At 31.0% G+C, this 20801-nt stretch overlaps 2 protein-coding genes across 2 annotated transcripts in view; one reads left to right on the top strand and one right to left on the bottom strand.

The window, feature by feature from the left end:
* The window catches only part of LOC143191262 (uncharacterized), a 341783-nt gene that overhangs the window by 268183 nt on the left and 52799 nt on the right, over positions 1-20801 (top strand). The window lies entirely within an intron of this gene.
* MBD-like (methyl-CpG-binding domain protein 2) lies at positions 19482-20757 on the bottom strand. Its single transcript, XM_076396209.1, has 3 exons — positions 20414-20757; positions 19858-20064; positions 19482-19799 (listed from the first exon to the last, which is right to left on the bottom strand). The coding sequence occupies exons 1-3, from the start codon at positions 20646-20648 to the stop codon at positions 19633-19635; spliced, it is 609 nt and encodes a 202-aa protein (XP_076252324.1). The 5' UTR covers positions 20649-20757; the 3' UTR covers positions 19482-19632.

Here is a 20801-nt window from a genome sequence, read left to right as displayed (position 1 = left end):
TGGGGATATCGCGCTGAATCAGTTTGTTCGAAATGGGGCATCGACGATGACTCGCAATACTTTATATTCTGGAACCTCTGAAGGATATCTATGTTAAATTTGCTAGCCTATATATCTATATATATATATATATATATATATATATATATATATATATATATATATATATATATATATATATATATATATATATATATATATATATATACTAGCAATACCATAGGTTTAAATGGGCCTTATACAACAAAACCTTGTTATCTAATGATAATTTAGATTTACTTTATCATTTAGATTTATCAGCCACTACATTTGGTTTAATTTAACCCCAAGCTGTTTGCGTTTCGTCACTAAATACACTTATAACAAGCCATACAGTAAAACAATTATCTTTGGAACAAGTCGAATTCGAGATTTTCAAGCACATACTAAATAAAATCACGTAACAAATCTCATTTTCCAATTAAAATCTTATAAATCCACCTACAAACAAACGGCATACCTTCGAATCAAGCTCGTTCGCGATCCGTATCGGAAAATAAAACCCCAGATCCGTATCCCCGCTAATATGTTTCATTCCTCAGGGCTATGCTGTTAATTTCGTTCAACAAATTAATACAAAGGTCGGGCCGGAATTTTGACTGAATCGCAGTCCTTTGAGATTCTCATTTATCTCCGCTCTTATTCCGATTGATTATAAATTCAATTAAAATATATTACGTGCCATTGTTTTCAGTTTTGTTTACTTCTCTGTTGTGTGGGGCATTCTGTTTTTTTTCTGTAGAATTTTTTTTGTGTGATTATTTCAATTTACGAAAAGAATTAAGTTCTTCGTCTCTTGTCTAATACTTCATTTTTCACCAAAACCAATGTGTGTGGCTAAATTTGACAAATTTCAAGATATAACAAGTTATTATTTGAATGGTTGCTGCATTTACAAACAGTGTTTCGTTACCATAAATGAGAATTGAAACGGAAAACAAAAGAGTAAAAAATGGCCTTATCTGGGTCTTGGTCTAATATGAATTCTTTTCTAAATGTCGAAAAACATAATATTACATTTAAATAATAATCATTTTTGTAAATCAAATATTTTGATCTTTAAATAATTTAAGATAATGTCAATTAAAATATTTTATTCGCATAATTTCAGGGGGGCTCCTTAAAAATAGACAAAAACAAATAATATATATATATATATATATTTATTTATTTATTTATTCCTAGACCTAGCTTTTAAAGAGACCTATGGACATCATGCCATCATAGATAGTCCAATTGTTTTTATAAGAGCAAGTACAGGGAAAGTACAGTATCATTATTACTCCTGCAGAGAAACTCAAAAAAAAAGAAAGAAATATGAATTTTGATCACGGATATTTATTACTGAAAACGCCAAGTATCAATATAAACAACTACTAAAAACCCTAATTTAACTGTTGTTGATATTGATTATATTTTAACATTATAGTACATTTAATGCATATATTATCAAAGGACGTACTTAAACTACAGTTATTATACAGACACTTATATATAAATAAATAAATATATATATATATATATATATATATATATATATATATATATATATATATATTTGGTTGTGTCAACCCTTATCACCTTGTCTTGGTAATTGTCAGCATTGAATAATAATTCATATACTCCAAAAATTTCATTCACTCACTGTCAACTTCAGTCACAACAGAGTCACTTCTCACCTACATGTCCATTGTAATATTTGCCATATCAATTGAATTGAATATGGAGTGATAGAGAGGAAGACATAGTACTTTGTGATCATATTATTGGGTGATCTACTGTATATCTTTTTTTTTACTATCTTTACACTTTTTTATTAGCGTCTTACCAAGCCAGCTTAGCCCAAGGTTTCTTTTTGAAATATATAAGTATAATCTAGATACATAAATTAAAATGATAAATCTACTCCATAGTTTACTATATGCTTTCAAAAGCAATGTCTGAAAGTTATATGAAATATATATGTCTACGTAAATAGGTCTCTACATGAGTTATCTCTACACCATTTTCTCCTCTCCTCTCTTTTCTCTCCTATTTTCCCCAATAGTGTATGAAGGAATGCATATCCCTAAGTTTTCTATTGACACTTTACATGCTAACAGTTTCCTCTGAAATAATTGTATTAAATTATGTTTATATTGAAAAAACTGTTTATACCATCACCTTTTTAATACATTTCATAAATGTCATCTCGAATAGAGCTGATCTCAAGATATTCTTGATTCTTCAGTCGCTTCATTTTTTTTGAGAGATTATAGTTACAATGTCCATTACAATATTCAGTGAGGTTGCAACACGCTAACAAATGTTTCCAGTAAAACTGCAGAAACTTAATATTCTGGTATCAATACTTACCTCTCTAAGGCATTTTACTGGCAAGAGGGGGCCTCCATCATCTCGTTCCGGTTCGAAGTAACTGACTAGAGACACAATTTGCTCCTGACTGACGATTTATAGAGCCCGAAATTTTCAATCCAACCAGACAAATTTTATACGCTAAATATTCAGCCGTATATAACAGCATTCTATCTCTTGTTAATTAGAATAAAATGAGTAATAAAAACATTGTCTCAGCTTAAAATTAATTTACAAGGCAATACATTCGATATTATGATGTCAGTTCACTATTATATTGGATAGACTATATATTTTACTACAATGGCAGTTTTAAAATATTTTCCAATGTGTTAAGTAGACTATATGGACCACCAACAATCAGTCAGCAAAAAGTACTACGTGACCATTTATGAATACGGCACAAACCTCTCAATTGTGTAATATTTTGAAAATATTTGTACAGGGTGATGAAAATTGTGATATTTAATTACTATTTTTAACTAAGTATTGAAGGATAACTAAAAAAAATCGATAAGAAACCATGATGACTATAAAAGTTGCAGTAAAATTGTATTTATATAAAGAATGGCTTCAAAAACACAAAAATCACTTTGATTGATGACTAATTACTTTTAAACCCCCAATCCCGAAATATAAAAGACAACCTCCCCATTAGCAATACTCACGTACATCATTTAATTAAAATTTATTATACATAGAAACATTGAACTGGCTCAATTTCAATTAAATTAACTAACGTTGCAAGATATCTCCGTCTCAGTTTAACATAAAACAAATATTCGCTCCCTGACAATTGCATTAACTCGACGGCCAATGGTAGCAGGACGGACCACTCAGACGGTACGTAAATTCATTAAAAAAACATACACCGAATACAAATTAAATTGTACCAGCAGCAAAAAATTGCGAACAACATTATTGCGGAAGCCCCCTGGTGTTCCGCAAATTTCTTTGTGGATGAATATGTTTCGTTTTCATTCGAGTATGCTCATCAGCTCGGTTTGCTTCGTACAGAATCATATTTACGTTCGTGTCCTCAATTTCAAGAAAATACATAAAAACTAGTGAGTTATTTTCAACGTTTTGAATTAATGTTTTTATAGAACATCAAAGGTAAGGTTTATTTAACACACTTGTTAAAACTAATAATTTGTACTTTGTACATCTTTATAATGGTATTAAATTATATAATTAAAATTTATACAAGGTTACATCTTAGTTGTACACGCACTCACAGAAAAAGATCTGGTCTCTCTTCAATAGCTGTTAAAATACTCAAAAATAAACTGCATTAAATGAAATATTAAGAAAACTGTCCAAAAAAGTTCACCTTCAAGATGGGTAATGGGGACGGAAGCTCTTCTAGACAAATTCTAAGTAAGAAACTGCCTAATTAAGAGTTATCGATCGATAAGGACTCAGAACGGGAAGAGTGATATGCGAGATAGAGTTGGTCTTATACACCTTGTCTTTGTTGAGGTTATTTTGGTGTTCGTGAATCTCAAAATCATCTCAATGTTTTCTTTCAAAATAACCTTCTGAGATAGTAAAAACTGAGCTAGTAACCTTCTCAGCCTTCGTTGATATTATTTAATCCATGTAGTTAATGTATCATCCTTCCAGCTTCTTCTATGTACTCCTTCTCACACTTTCAGAGGACCTTGTATTGTGTGTCCTTCAGTACCCTTCCAATGTGCTAAGTTGCTGTTAAAGAAATAAGAATGAGCTCTTTCGGCCTTTCTTTATCTTTTTTGTTTCCCTTTTACTTTGGATGTGATGGAAAGCCTAATAAACTAAGGAATTCAGGACGGACAATGTTTGTCTCAATCATGTTTAAAGTAAGTTTAAAGAGATATGTTGAACACTAAATCAGCAAACTATTAATGAAATTGTATATATATATATATATATATATATATATATATATATATATATATATATATATATATATAAATATAAAATTATTTCTCTAATATATTCAAGTCAAGAAAGGATGTCATGATAATCATCAATACAGCAGCGACAACTCTTTAACATTCAGATGAGAACAAAATAACTTTTTCATGTATGTTTTGATCTCAAGAATATTAGCAAGAAAAAATGTCTTATTTTCCCTAAGCCAACTGGACCCTTTAAACATAATTAAAACAAAAATTCTGAAAGCAGGCTTGGTTGGCGCGGTGGTAAAGACGGGAGTACAACCGTTCCACTATAGCGATAGTCGCGGGTTCGATTCCTACTGGAGTATGATTGTAAATCTATATTTGTGATTGTTTTCAATTGTGATTATCTAAAAAGCAAGAGGGCAAAATCCGATAAGACTAGGAAAGACCGGATGTCTTCTGCGATTGTCTCCAAGTTGGTTACTGTCCAGAAAGTAGGCTTAATGCAGAGGACCCTGGTTCGAATCCCACGTTAAATAAACTTTAGTTGATAAACAGGAGACACTAAAATATGATAAAAAAAATCTGAAAACTACCCAAGAAAATTATTATTTTAAAAATAAGTCTAATGAGCTCTTGTTTATAGCACTAATGAGCACTTTTATTTTCACAACAGATTATTCCTTTTAGTAAGTTTAAAATACTAATAAGATGCCAACCTGTTAACTATCCCTATGCTTAACTGTATTTTTTGAGCTGCAAAATGAATGTTATATGAATGTAGAATATATATATATATATATATATATATATATATATATATGACATTCGTTTTAAATATATTTAAAACAAAAATAGTGAAAACTCATATCAATGTTTAATTTATTTTCCGTTTATATGTTCTTCTCAGTCAGTATTTTTTTTCTTCTTTCTGCTTTTTTAATATTTTGAAACAGGTTAACCACACATATTAACTAAAATTTCATTAGCAATCAATTAGATAGATATATTATAACCATAAGCCTCTAATATAAAACCAACAAATCCATGATATTTCTAATCCCAAATCTATACTTTATATTTTTGCTAGATTAACAAAATCTTCCAGAGTAGAAGACAAGCAGAAAAGGGCGGCAAGCAAATAACAGGAGAAATTATCCTATATGGCAAGGCTAGCTGCACAGCTTTCGATTATAAATTGCTAAATTAATTAATCAAAATGCATGAAAATTGAACTTAAATTACCAATTTTATATTTCTACTAATGTACCAATTTTTTTCTTAATTAAATGCGTTATTTAAGTCAAAAAATATAAAAATAAACTTCTGCAGCTAGCGTCTATACCAACAAAACTTGAAATAATTAATCACAGAGCTTATTAGAGCCATAATGGATATCGAAACTAAATTCAATAGACACTGTTAATACTGACTGATGCCGATCGCAATTAAACAAGTCAACCAAGAATTTGTTCGAGCCCATTCAGGCTCATTCGTTAGCCAATTAGGAAGTTTCCTGCTGCAAAATCATCCGATATTTGCATATTAACTATAGTTCTATCTAATTTAGGGCGATAGTGGCGTGGAAACCATTAATATTAGCTGAGATTTTCTTTTAAATCCATTTTAAACGGATCACCAACGAGGATTAACGTACAGATTAATTATTTATAAATATACTTGATAGATAGTCTAGTTCAAGCTCATTCTTATAGATCTGCTATTTTTGCAAATGTGTGAATTTTATGATATTTAGTCGCTCATTACTCTAATATTAACAAGGTTTGAAATGAAGAAAGCCTTCTTTTGAGATCTTAGTTAAAAAAAGCAATAATAGACAAGATGACTAATAAAAATATCGATTTAAAATAATAATGTACTATAGAGAGGTTATTAAAATGTCTAGGGAATAAGTATAAAGAGTAAAAATGTGAGAATAGTATTATTAAAATCAGGTACCATATATTTGCTAAGACGAATCAAAATTATATAGATAGCAAACCTACCAAAAAATTTTATGATGATAATTTAAAGACGCAGGTACAAATGTATTTTACCAAAATATTCATTTTATAATATTATAAGCCACATGCTTCTGTTAAATACTACACACAAACACTTGAATACAACTACAATACTTCATCAAGTACTTTACAAAATCTACGTTTAGACGTGCTTTAACATATTAGGTTCTCCTATGAATTATTTAACTAGATCTCTGCATAGTTTCTTTTACATTACTTGACTTCGGTGACCTTATTGGGTTTTGATGGACACTTCTTGAAGGCGTGAATTTAATTAATATATTTCATTTTATTTTGAGAATATATGATCGGTCAGTAGCTAAATGCAGTGAATGCTAAGTGAGTTCAGTTGGAAACCCCGTTTTCTTCTGCCTGTTTGTTCCCAGCTTTTTGCCCAGATCTGCCCAGCTTTTTGCATAACAGGATGCTGAGAACTTGTAGCTAACAATTGTTATTAATAACACTTTATTTAGTTCAGTTGCAACGAAAATATATTGTTCATATTTTGTACTACATTATTCAGTGTAGTGTTAGTAATATAATTTCACTAAAAAATTATTTATCCAAATATATCCAAGGATTAAGATTAGAAGCAGTAGTATTATTTCTACTAGTAAATCAAGTAGGCGATGTTCGTAGATCTGTAGATGGAAGACAAAAAGACAAATAAACTATTCTGCAATAAATTTTTCCTGTAATGTATTCAAGATGAAGAAATGACACAAGAGAAATTGACATTTCGTGAAAATGGCAAAAATATCAAAAAATTCCCACAAGAACAAGGCTAGTGCCAATAAGCGAAACTATACAATGTAACAAAGAAATTTAGAACAAATAAAAAACGAGTTCTTAACAAAATAAAAAAAAGAAAAGAAATTGAAACAAAAACCGAGGGCACGATAAACCCAACAAATTCATAAAATATGTTGGTTCCCTCCAGTCGCTCGGAATTTTTACTAGATGAAGCAGTTATGGGATTAAAATTAAATACAACACGGCACAAATTCAACCTTTACATCTAATAAAAAATATTTTTAACAAAAAAATTGAACCGACTTCAAAAAAAATAAATAAGGAACTCACTAAAAATTAAAAAATAATCGAACTTAACTGATCGAATAAAACATTTTAAAATACAATATGTACCTAATAATCGTTGTAATCACTAAATAAAAATAAACAGAAACCTTATTTAACCTCCTTAATCTACGACACCTATTTTATATTCTACTATATACACACAATTTAGCTTAATACAATATTATTTTAACTAGTACCAACTGATCACTTCGAACTCGGTGCCGAGTAATGAATTGAATTATTGTAATCACTAAATAAAAATAAAGAGAAACCTTATTATCCTCCTTAATCTACGACACGTATTTTATATTCTACTATATACACACAATTTAGCTTAATACAATATTATTTTAACTAGTACCAACTGATCACTTCGAACTCGGTGCCGAGTAATGAATTGGATTATTGTAATCACTAAATAAAAATAAAGAGAAACCTTATTTATCCTCCTTAATCTACGACACGTATTTTATATTCTACTATATACACACAATTTAGCTTAATACAATATTATTTTAACTAGTACCAACTGATCACTTCGAACTCGGTGCCGAGTAACAAATGGGATTTGTTTTGTACGTAATTTAATTCTAAGAACCCAACCGAACCCAAACAGTTATATTAATTTAGATTTGTTTTGTTGGTAATTTAATTTTTGTATATGTGACAAAATTATATTACTATTTTTGTATTTTTCGGGCTCGGCAACGACTTCAAAGTAATCACTAGTTTTGGTAATTTTTTTTTGTTTTCAAAATCAAAGTTTTATTATTTTTAGTGATTTCCTTTTTTGAAGTCGGTTCATTTTTTTTTGTTAGAATATTTTATTTTTCTCTTTTTAGTGTTAGATATTTATTCAATAAATTACGCAGTTATTTTATTTAATATTGCAATAGGTAGGCCAAATCAAAAGTGTAGCCCGTATGAGCAAAAATAGGGATAAAGAAACAATGATTGAAAATAAGAAGCGCTTCAAGCCCCGAGGGCGCTACCTATCCTAGGTGATTTGATAAATGTTTTAACTGAACTAGAATAAAAACATATTTTCCGCGCCGGGAATCGAACCCGCGACCTCCGATTGGAATCTAAAAGCTTTAGCAACTACACAATAGAAACAGTTGCCAACAAAGAGGTCTTACATGCTGTAGATAGTGCGTAAAAAGCAAACTAAATAGCTTTTGAACTGAACAACTTCCAATTTTCCGTCACATCAGATTAGCAATAACATTATACCCAAATATCTAATTATTTTAGACAAAAAATATGTGAAAATGTTATACGTGCCTTTGAAATTTGAGCGTATGAAAATAATATATATATATATATCGATCGATTTAAAAAGGAAATACCACCGTAATTATGGGCTTTCAAAAGCTCTACTTATATATCTAGAAATAAATGTAGAAATACATAAAGATGGTAGACGTCAAACAACAATCCTCTTAAGAATCTTGGGCGAATGAAAATCCTGAAAACCTCCGTAACACTATAGAAAACCCACGCAAACCTACGATTTTACAAATCACATTAACGTCAAACATTATAAAAGATCACATTTATCACAAACACCTCAAGCAACACTAATATAAAATCAATCCTTACGTACGCTAGGGCTTTATATTTCCTATATATTGAAAATATGATAATATACGTTTCCTAAAAAGGCGAAATACTTACAATAATAAGGCGTGGGTGAGAGCCTTTTCTTGTTTCTATACTTTCCATTCATTTTCGCACCTTTTTATGCGCATTAGCGAAGCTATCAAACCATTATATCTCATCGTTAACAAATATCAGGAAAATCATTTGTTATTTCCTTTAACCTGACTTCACATTTTTACATTATCTACTTTTCAGTATAATATTCATAACACATTTATTCAATTCCGTTATTTACAATATACTTATTAATATTTTATAAAAATCTGTAGCATTTTTTGATTAAAATAAAGTTTTATTGAGAATGAAATAAAAAATATCACGAATCCCACGATGAAAATGCAATGTCTTTAGATAGAATCCATGTGTTGACCCATTTTTTTATCCATCATCAGAAATTAACTTGTATTTATTGGAGCCGCTTATAATCAGACGGAGCAAGAACTGGAGAATTCGCCGGATTAAGTAAGATTTAACATTTGACTGTTTTCAAACTTTTTTTGAACTGTTTAGAGCCATATGCGCTTCTATTGCTGCGCCGATAAATAATTTGTATTGTGGAGTATTCCTCCTTTGGAAGGATTTTTGCCTCCAATGCGCTGTTCAAACGCATCATTTGGAGTATAGTTCAACTTGATATTAGCAGTTGGTAGTAGATTATGCTCTTCTAACCTCACTAAATATACAGATTGAATTTGCAAGTGGTGTTGTTTGTTATTCAGGCTTGGCCCGTTGCTTTCTATGCTTAGGACTATTGTAGATCCATTTTTACCACCGATGATCATCCACGTGAAAATTATTTCCCTTTTAATCATTACAGCAAGAAAAAGATTTCGATTCGCTTGTTTATCATTCCCATGACTTCCGTTGGCTACACTGTGCTGGAAAATGTAATTATGATGATCTGGGCATCTAAAAGAAGAATTATATGTCATCACATCTTCAACTAGGGATGCAGAAAAAACATCGATATTTTCGACCGATATTTCGATATTTTTTCAAGATAAATTAAATATAATATTTAATTTAATATAACTAAATATAATTTTTAATGAACCTTTACAATTGGTACTTAATTTTATATGTGTATTATTCATAATGCAGAAATGAATGCAAATCCGCATTGTCCTTGTCAGTAAAACTAGTAATTCTCGCGATGCTGAGTCTATTCAAAAGACTTAAAACCACTCATTAATAATAAATTCCGCGACTAAACACTACAGGTTTTCATTTTAACTCTTTTAACTCTAACTTTTTCGCGCAATAAATAACTTAAAACTAAATACGCCTTTGCGCATTAATTTACGTAAATAAGAGAGAATATACTTGCATTCTCTAATTCAATGTGTACCATCTCCTACACTTCAACAGATGGAATGGAAAAGAGCCAAAAAAAGAAGAAATGACTTCCATACAAAATTATTGAAAATAGTTTTCCAATTTCCGTTCCAAACAAAAAAGATTTCTTTTAAGTGATGACATGGTCAGAATACATGCAAGCAGCTGATACTATTCAGCTAAACTATTGTTTTTGATATTTACACCAGCTTAATCTGGTCATATTTTGAGTCAATATGTTAACACACATTGTGAAAAATCTATAAAAATCTACATAGAACTTACCCTCTGTGATTATTGTGACCAAACCCGTATGTCATATACAACATATTGTATGATGGTTTAAAAATTAAAGTGAATTCATTTCATAAATTTAAGTGATTTTAGTTATTTTTAGTCTTAAAATATAAAATACATTTTTCTGAAATAGAAAGCATATAACCTAGAAAGAAGGGAAAAAGTATTGACCAGTGACCAATATTTTGAATTAAACATATAATCTTGTATCTTTTTATTTATTATTTTAAAAGCCCATCAGCCTCTTGGGTTATTTAGGGTCGAGTTACAATGTAGTTTTTAAATAAAGTATACAAAATAATGACATTTAAGTTAAAATAATAAACAATACAAATTGCAATAGAGGAGAATTATAGGAGCTGTATCATTCCCGCGGCCGTTAAAAAGTTGACCAGTTGTCCAGGGCTGGACCAGTTGTTCTAACATCCCGAGTTGATGTCTCAGTACTTCAAACTTTCCACAGTTCAGAAGAATGTGCTTGACGCTCTGTTGTATTTGATATTCGTCACATTCACAGGGTCTCTTTCTTTTAACAAATGCTCATGAGTCAGTCTGCTTGTCCTATTCGCAGTCGAGCAAGGATGCTCAGTTGGAACTTATTAATATTAAGAGATTGATGAAAAAACCCTCTTGATCTCCCACAACTTGTTATTTTCCATAAGGAGATCCCAATTTAGTTGATCCAGTTTTTTGCATAGAGTCCCTATATGTGCTTTAGCGTCTTCCTTACTAAATAGAATGCTTAGTTTAATTGAATCTTCCTTTCTGCTCGCCAGATAGTTAGCTCTGTCGTTACCGGAAATCCCCCTGTGAGAGGGAACCCACAGATAATTTATCCTTAATCCCCTCCTCTGCAGTGCTTTATGTGGCTCTCTGCTAGCTGTTACTAGAGGGTGGATTCAGTTCTTAATAAAAAAAACAATGTAAAATTAATTAATACTTGAAAGTTAACATTTAACATACTACATAACCTTAAAAATAATTGAACCTTAACCTTAAAATAAATCAATCTACTGTAACAGAGATTTTTCATTCTACTTATTTCGTCCCAGTTCGAAAATATAATGCGATTGTCAATCAATTCCTTTTTATTCCCAGCGAAACCCTGTTACTCTAATGGGATTAAGTGACCAGACAACTTTTTGTGGTTTAAATCCGTTTTACTGTGCTAAAACTTACCACGCGTAGCCTCACTCCCTTATATTTTATAACCGACCTTATACAACATGAAAAATACGTTTCTAAATCTTTAAATTTTTTAATATATATGATGTACAACAAGAACATCAGAGATTTTATATATACTATTGATAATTATCATTTCTATCTATATAAATATCAATATCATTAGTGGTTTTGAATATTTAGCTGCTTACAACAGTCTTTTTTTTAATAAAACAAAACATAACACTTAATACATAATGTGAATTTCATTTAATAATACCACATAACCTTAAAATGGTGACATTTCTAAACATATTTTAAAGACTGTTACTGTCACATTACTTGTCACAATTGTCATTTGTGACAATATTGCGAAGAATAATTTAATATAAATTAAATAGTTTGGTATAACTTAATAATTATTTTAAGAAATGCGAATTATTTAATAAAATAAAAAACATAGTAACACTATTTTACACTTCAACTAACTGAATGAATAATAACGGTTCAATTCTATTATTCCATTTGATAAAATATTACTTGCCACGCCCAACAGATGTCGCTTAAAGCCGGTATTTTCCGCAGATTGTGTTTCAATATTTCCTGGTATTAACAATCAATAGGCTTCAAGATAACGTATTATAAAGTGGTTTTGCTATTTCTTGGGGATAAAGATTTTCTATGCATTAGGACGGACGGTGTTGTTACATTCTAATCTATGCAATGCATTAAAGTAACACAAAAAGCTACGGAGTGATAACTATTAGGTTGTCAATAAAACATTTTTGATACTTTGTTTTCTTTAATTTTTATAGGATTCGTCAAGGTGCTATATTAATTATAAACATATTTATTAATACATCAATTTGTATTTAAGCAAATTGAGCAGATTAGTATGTTTTTTTCTAAAAGAAATATTAATTAGTAATATAACATACACTTTATAATAGTTCAACTTGTTTGGTTTGTTTTAAGAAAGTATCAACTCATTGGTCCATCTAATGATGGGATAAACTGCCCTTCATTGACATAACAATACGAATTAATAATATTTAAAGAAGTTAATTTTGACAGCGTTTTAACAATACCCTAACTTTTATAGACAGATTTTTATGGATTTGATCTTAGATCAAGTTGAGAGTATATTTCGACTAACCTAGCAGAGTTGCTTAAATTTTAATCTGATCTTAGTCTTCTGGCTAAGGTAGTTGCACGTATTTTAATTAGCAATATAACAGGTCAATTGAAAATTCCCCAGCCTGACACATAGATAGCGCTATTAGAATTAAATCTTTTTAATTAAAAATAATTAAAATATGTTTATAATTTACCCTCAAAAGATGTGTGTATAAATTTTACAGCTGTCGGAACATTAGTTTTGAATTATAGCATTTTGAGTGAAGCAACTTTTGTTATTGTGACAAATGGATGAAAAGGAATTTCGCGTGTTGATAAAATACTGTTTTTTTGAAGGGAAAAACTACAGTTGAAGCAAAAACTTGGCTTGGTGCCGAGTTTCCGGACACTGTCCCAGGAAAATTAAACATCAAGGATTGGTATGCTTAGACAAGATGCAAGTTTAGCGATGAAATGAGCACCGAAGACGGTGAGCGCAGTGGACGCCCGAAAGAGGTTGTTACCGACGAAAACATTCAAAAAATCAACAAAATTATTTTGAATGGCCGTAAATTAAAACTGAATGAAATAGCAGACACTCTAAAGATATCAAATGAACGTGTACATCATATCATTTACGAATATTTGGGTATGAGAAATCTCTGTGCAAAGTTCGAGCTCACTTTTGACCAAAAACAAAGACGAGTTTATGATTCGGAGCAGTGTTTGAAGGTTATTAAGCTTAATAAACCCGAGTTTTTGCGTCGATATGTGACAATGGATAAAATATAGCTCCATCATTTCACTCCGAAGTCCAATCGACAGTCATCCGAGTTGATTGCACACAATGAACCCGCTCCAAAGGGTGGGAAAACGCAACAGTCGGCTGGCCAGGTTATGGCGTCTGTATTTTGGGATGCGGAAGGAATAATTTTCATTGACTGCCTTGAAAAAGGAAGGACCATCAACAACGACTATTACGTAGCGTTATTGGACCGTTTGAAGGACGAAATTGCCGAAAACGGCCGCATTTGAAGAAAAAGTGCTGCTTCACCAACACAATGCACCGTGTCACCAGTCACTGAAACGATGGCAAAATAAATGCATGAATTGGCCTTTGAATTGCTTCCTCATCCACCATATTCTCCAGATCCGACCCCCAGCGACTATTTCCTGTTCTCATATCTCAAAAAAATGCTCGCTGGGAAGAAATTTTCGTCGAATAAAGAGGTGATCGCCGAAACTGAGGCCTATTTTGTCGTTATAATCAGTGTACCACCCTTGAAGGGTATTAAGTTGAATAAAAAAAACTAATTTTGCCAAAAAAATGTGTTTCACTATGGTAGGCCGGGGACTTTTCAATTGACCTCTTATATATTAATGAAAATGTAAAATATTAATGCTACCAACCTTTAAACAACCTCAGCTAACTGTTAAAATTTTTTTTATAACATCTTTATTAGATACGCTTAGTACAATCTTAATTATTATTATTATTACAATTAATTTATTGCTACTTTTCCTATGTGCTTGGATTAATTAACAAGCAAGACGAGTGCGAGAAAATACATCAGTACGTATTCCTCAATTATAAAATTATAATTATTTATTAATTATTAACTTATAGCTATAGTTTACACTAATAATACACACTAAATGTTCACAAGTTCGTATGGTTTTGTTCGTTTCAATCTCCTGACATCCTGCGCACTGTCCAGCAGTTGTATTGCTTCCACGTTAGAATGATTTAGTAATCTTCTTTCGTGTTTTAAGGCGAAATCCTGCACAACTTCGCAAATCCATTTGATTTCCAGGTCATCGTGCAGTTCTTCATTGGTTACATAGCGATAGGCATTGGTAATCAATCGAAGAATCTTGTTTTGACAGCGCTGTATGACTAACTTATTTGAATTTTTAGTGCAACCCCATATTTGCACCCCATAGGTCCAAATTGGCTTTATTATTGTATTATAGATCAACCTCTTTGATTTTAGATCAAGTTGAGAGTATCTTCCGACTAACCAGTATAGTTGTTTTATTTTGGTTCTAATGTGTTTTGCTTTTTGTCTAACGTGATGCTTCCAATTTAATCTACCGTCAAGATGGATTCCAAGGTATTTTGCTGATTCTGCTTGTGGAATCGGACATCCATTGAGTGATATAATTAAGTTTTTATTATTTCGCCACAATGCAAAATTAACGTGGACAGATTTGGAGCTATTAAGTTGAATTTTCCAATCTTTTGTCCATTTGTAGATTTTGTTGACTGCCACTTGCACTTTTTCTATTGCCCTAGGCAGAGGCCCTAGCATCTTTTGCCATAATAACTGTCATCAGCAAAGGTTCCAAGAAATGTTTCTTTTGTTGTTGGAATGTCAGCAGTGTAGAGCAGATACAGGAGAGGTCCTAAGACGCTACCTTGTGGAACTCCAGCCGAGATATTTTTAAATGTCGAGAAGGCCATTTCGTGCGATACTCTAAATTTTCTTCCGAATAAATATGACTCCAGCAATTGACAATAGTTACGCGGTAACAATTTGCTCATCTTACAGATTAATCCCAAATGCCAAACCCGATCAAAAGCTTGTGAGACATCCAGGAATATTGCAGGGTAGTATTTCTTTTCTTCAAATGCTCTTTCAATAGCCGCAGTCACTCTGTGCACTTGATCGATAGTTAAATGCACTGTTAAATTGAAGGGTTTTATTATAGTTACCTTTGTTGTATAATTTGAAGAAATCTGCTGCCAAGGCCTATCAAACCCAACGATTTTAGATTTAATTTTGATGTCAAGGGCCTAATTCTGGAGCATGTGCACAAGGAATTAATTTTCCAACGTTGCCACTTGTTCTTGCAAATTATGCGTGAATTTGAAGAATATAATATAAATAGAATAAATTATTGAATTCACAAGCAGTCTTCTGCAGGATTCTAGCAGGGAAAGATAAATTATCTTAGGTATTACTTCCTGCTCCAATTCTTCTAAGTACTTTTAGACACATTAAGTAACACAGGCTCTCAAATATTTTTAGCACAAAACGTATCATTATATCTATTAAGTTAGCTGTTTTCTTTGACCATATATAAACATAAACATATTATATTATCATCAGTAACCTTCACCAGGAACAGTTTCAACAAATCATTTAATAACTCATCACACATCATACCTTTCTTTTTATGGCCCTTTTCTGTGTTCTTTTCACAATTTTTTCTTAAGAGAACTTATTAATTAAACCATGTCCATCTTCTGTAAATGTTGTAAAACAAATTCTTTTACTTTGAATTATGGAAATCTTCTAGATAAAACTTCACCGAATATTTCGAATTCAGTATCAAAATTTTTAAGGTTTTCCATGCTACTTGTGTCTTGTAATGAAGTTTATTTTCAGGATATTTACGAAAGCGAACGAAATATTCACGATATATATCATTGCAATAAAATAATGCAAAAAACTTTCTTCCTTGGGCATATTCAAACTGGTAAAAAAAATTATATTTAAACCAAATATCATACACAAAAAGTGAAAAGTTAGAACGTAAATGGTCCCATGCGACATATCATAAATTAAGCCATCAATCAAAATAAATTCCCGTAAATAATCAGTATATGCCTACAGTTCTGCCAAATTCATTTCAAACACACGTACTTGTTGCCTAGATTATTTACTAAAGTGCTAAATTTGAGCTCCAGTATAAAATTATATTAGCGGAAATAGAAGGCTTACTAGAATACTTTAGGAGCAATTTTTTTTATTAAACATGAAATTTAGTTTAAAAATAAAGTTATCTAAATTTTTTATGAAATAACATCTCATGAATAAAATGCTCGTCAAAGAAAAAAATATTTATAAAATATATATTAAAAATTATACTCCTATTTGGTGGGCTATGAAAGAGATATTACTAAAAATGCTAAAAGCTTGTCAGATAGTGACTACAGAAGGTCTGAACTGAAAATCTGAAACCTGAAAACTGAACAAATTGTGCAAAGAAATTAATCAAAAAATAGTTATTTATTGGGCAATAAATCAGACAAGTCATAATACTCGACCTCCCTCGAAGTGATTCACGATAGAAAGTTCTTCCCCATGTGAGATATTTACCAGACTTGTCTCCATCAGACTACAATTTATTCTGGTCAATACACTCGTGTGATACCGAGCGGCAACATGAAAGAAAACAAACAATATTTCTACGATTCAGTTCATTGTTGTTATTAATAATAAGGAATTAATATTACCGGATATGAAACAAATCAATAAAATTCTGAAATAATTAGACAATAAAATAATACATAAGCCAGCGATTATATATCCTAAAACAGTAAATGTTGTTGATAAACCAAACAAACACAAATAAAATAGTTATTACATAAATTATTAAAATTAGAGTGGTACTGACAAAAATATTAATTGGAAGGTAAAAATATATGCATTAAATATCATAAAACTTATTGAAATATAATTATTAAACGAAAAAAACTGTATATTCGTCTGAAACAAACAAAGCTTTTTGTTTTTCCTACATTTCTCATGTTACATTCAGATATAACATTAACATACAACTAGCAATTCAAGTTTTCCATTGAACGAAAAACAAACTAATAATTTTCATGTTAACTATATATAATTGATTAAGTTAATTGTTAATAGTATTCAAGTGCATTTTGAAATCAAATTGAAAAAACACATATATTTTATCTCATGTTTCGATATACACGTACCTAACTACTTTACAACATAATCCACTTTTTATTCTAATTTCCTTTTGATATGTTACGAAATATTCCATTTACAAACATATCCAGACAGAGAATCAATTTCATTGTTTCCATATTCGGTACCTTGACCACTCTGTAATCCTAACCTATTTCCTGCGGGTTCGGACCCGTTATAACTGTTCTAGTAACAAGCAAGAAATCAAAGGAAAAAAATGAATGGAAATATTGCAAAACGATTTTTGCACTCGGTTTTAATCCCGACTTATTGCATATTGCTGTAAAACGCATAATATATGTACGTATGCAGCGAAAGTAGCCGCTTGAACACATGCTCTCTATGCGTGAGCTTACATTTGATTAACTATGATCACGATATTTATTAACGAGATTAAAATTGTTTTATAACTTACATCTTGTTGAGAGAAAAAGATAAACACATCCACATTCAAGTATATAACACACGACTTAATTAATTAGAGAATTTAAAAAGTAATAATGCAACCATAAAACTCGAAACAATAAATAAACAGAATCAAAATTAAAGAAAATATCTCTAGGAAATAATAAGAATAAAAAATAATCTAAATGTCATTACTGTCAACGTCAATAGTTCAAAGAAGACTTGACATGACGTAAATTCTGATTGTAAACTTTTGTAACAGTAACTTAATGACAGACATTATCCCTAAAATACAGTTATGATTGCCCAATTTATTCATGACATCTAATTCACTACGTGGGACATAAAATCGACCGGAACCATAAATAAACAAACATTAAAAACAATAAACAAATACCATCAAGTAGCATTAGCATTTTTAATTGTAGGCTATATACCATTTTAAATTTTATAGGGGACATTAACCAGCTAACGTTCTATGGGAAATCGTTAGACGACAGATTTGCTTTCACTCAGATTAAAAATAGCACAGGCAACCATTAAGCGTGACGTGATCAGCAACAACACAACCTCGAAAATGGCGCAACAATTAAACGGATAAATAACGAAAACGCAGCCGTTCCGTTTGTTTCTTTTCCAGCAAACCCACGACTCTTAATAGCGCCAAGTTACCGTTACATGAAAACGTGAAAAAGGCACGAACGGGTTCTAATAAGTATACAGGGAAAGCTTTATCAGCATCAATAATCGTAACACCTAATGGTATGCGAACGAATATTCAACAATTCATTCAGCATTTTTCGCAGATCTCACTGTGTTTAAATTAAAATTTAACTAATCATTCTTTCTTAAGAATCAAGTAACAACTATATCCATAACTACACATCCCCTTTTAGATTTATTCTAATATGTTCATAAAAAAACAAAATGATTTCATTTAAATATCCAGAAAATATTGTCAGTTTAACGATATAATCAAAAAACTAAAAGCATATTTTAAAATACCATTTATATTATATTTTCTATAACTATACACCTATTTATATAAAAAAAAAGTTAATCTCTTTTGCAAATAAAAATTACTTTTTATGTTTATTTTTTCTGAAAACGTATAATTAATTCTGTGACAGGCTGTACCACAATTAATTTTTTATGGTCGTGGGAAATGTGAGTAACAAAAAGGAAACCCTAAGCTGAATTAATTAGCATAATCGTTTAAAATTAAATATACACCAGCCCCTAAAATTATTTGTGATGTGGAGATTATGCAACTCGTTATACAAGTATCTATTAAAATACTAAATGGTAACAAGACCAACGAGTGATGTTTTTATTAAATATCAAGGATGAGATTTCACTATCACATCTATTTTTATAGATAATATAAAATAGAAGCATACTTGAGAAATAAAAATGTTTTTAATACATATGTATACAATACAAATATGTTTTTGTCACAGTTGATAAATTTTACATAATTGAAAGACAATATGCAAATCAATTACTTACAAGTTACATATAAGTTTACACCAATTATAAATATTAATAGATCTAATACTGTTTCAGAGCATCCTGAAGTCTCTTCCTTACAGCAGCCACTCTTTCTTCTTGTTTCTTGATATCATCTTCAGAAATATTAACAGCTTGAACCAGGGGTTGTTTGGGATCAAGAAAGACACCTGGGTTTTTTTCTAGCGAGTTTTTAGTACCAGTCTGTCCTAAAATTAGTCTTTAAATAATATCGGGTAATTATTGTTATTTAAAAATAATACCTACCAGTAACTGAATTCGATGAGACATGTAATGCTGTGGCCACACTCTGAATAATAGTTTCTTCTGTAACATTGGGCCCAACTGGCTTTAAACCTTTTGGAAGCTGCATGCCTTCAAACTCCACACCATCTACGTCACATGATCTGAGGCCCTCGAGCCTTTTTTCCCAGAACAACTGTTTAGGTTTTTCTTGGTTGCCATTTTTATAATCTAAAATAAAATAAAATTATGTTACTTTCCAGCTGTAATCTGAGATTGAAAATAAAAATCAAATTACACTTGAAACAAGAAACTTCCTTCCTTAAACTCCACTGACAGGCTTCTCACACTGTATTATGTATCCCATCAATAATATGATACTTTGGAAGATGTACATGTATTCAGTTCATGCATGGTCAATAAACTTACTTAAATTACTTTGAAAAGGTGAAGTTTTAGATTTCGTATAATTTAAAATTCAACACAATCCCAATAATACTAAAGAAACCACGAAATTGTATACATCAATTATAAAACCCAATCTACTTTTACAGAACATTAGTTAAAAACAACAATGTACCTGACTTGACTTTGCTTTCCTGTGTTTTGTGAACTGTAACAGGTTGTTTGAAAATAGATGCCGTCTGACGAATGGGTGGAACGAGCGAGGCATCGCTTCTAATGCTTCTGCCACTGTAATACAAATCGACTTTTCCAACTTGTAAACCGGTCTTGCGTAACACATCATCCCGCTGGAACCGTTTCGGTAATTGGACACATTCGTACCGTGTCTTCTCAATCGTGATCCCGCTCATCCCGTAATAAAGATACAAAAAAACGACACCTTCACACGACAATAAAAACGTAAACAAAAGCAAAAATGTTAGGTTAAAGGACTCGACGGATTTTTGACGCAGAGCGAAAAATGTGACGGATGAGCGGCGCCGGTGCTGCCGGCTTGCAGGTCT

Source organism: Rhynchophorus ferrugineus, unplaced genomic scaffold (genome assembly GCF_030347505.1).
Source record: "Rhynchophorus ferrugineus isolate W39M unplaced genomic scaffold, kcgeb_rfMv2 rfM1, whole genome shotgun sequence".
NCBI lineage: Eukaryota > Metazoa > Arthropoda > Insecta > Coleoptera > Curculionidae > Rhynchophorus > Rhynchophorus ferrugineus.
This window is presented reverse-complemented; position numbering and strand designations above follow the sequence as displayed.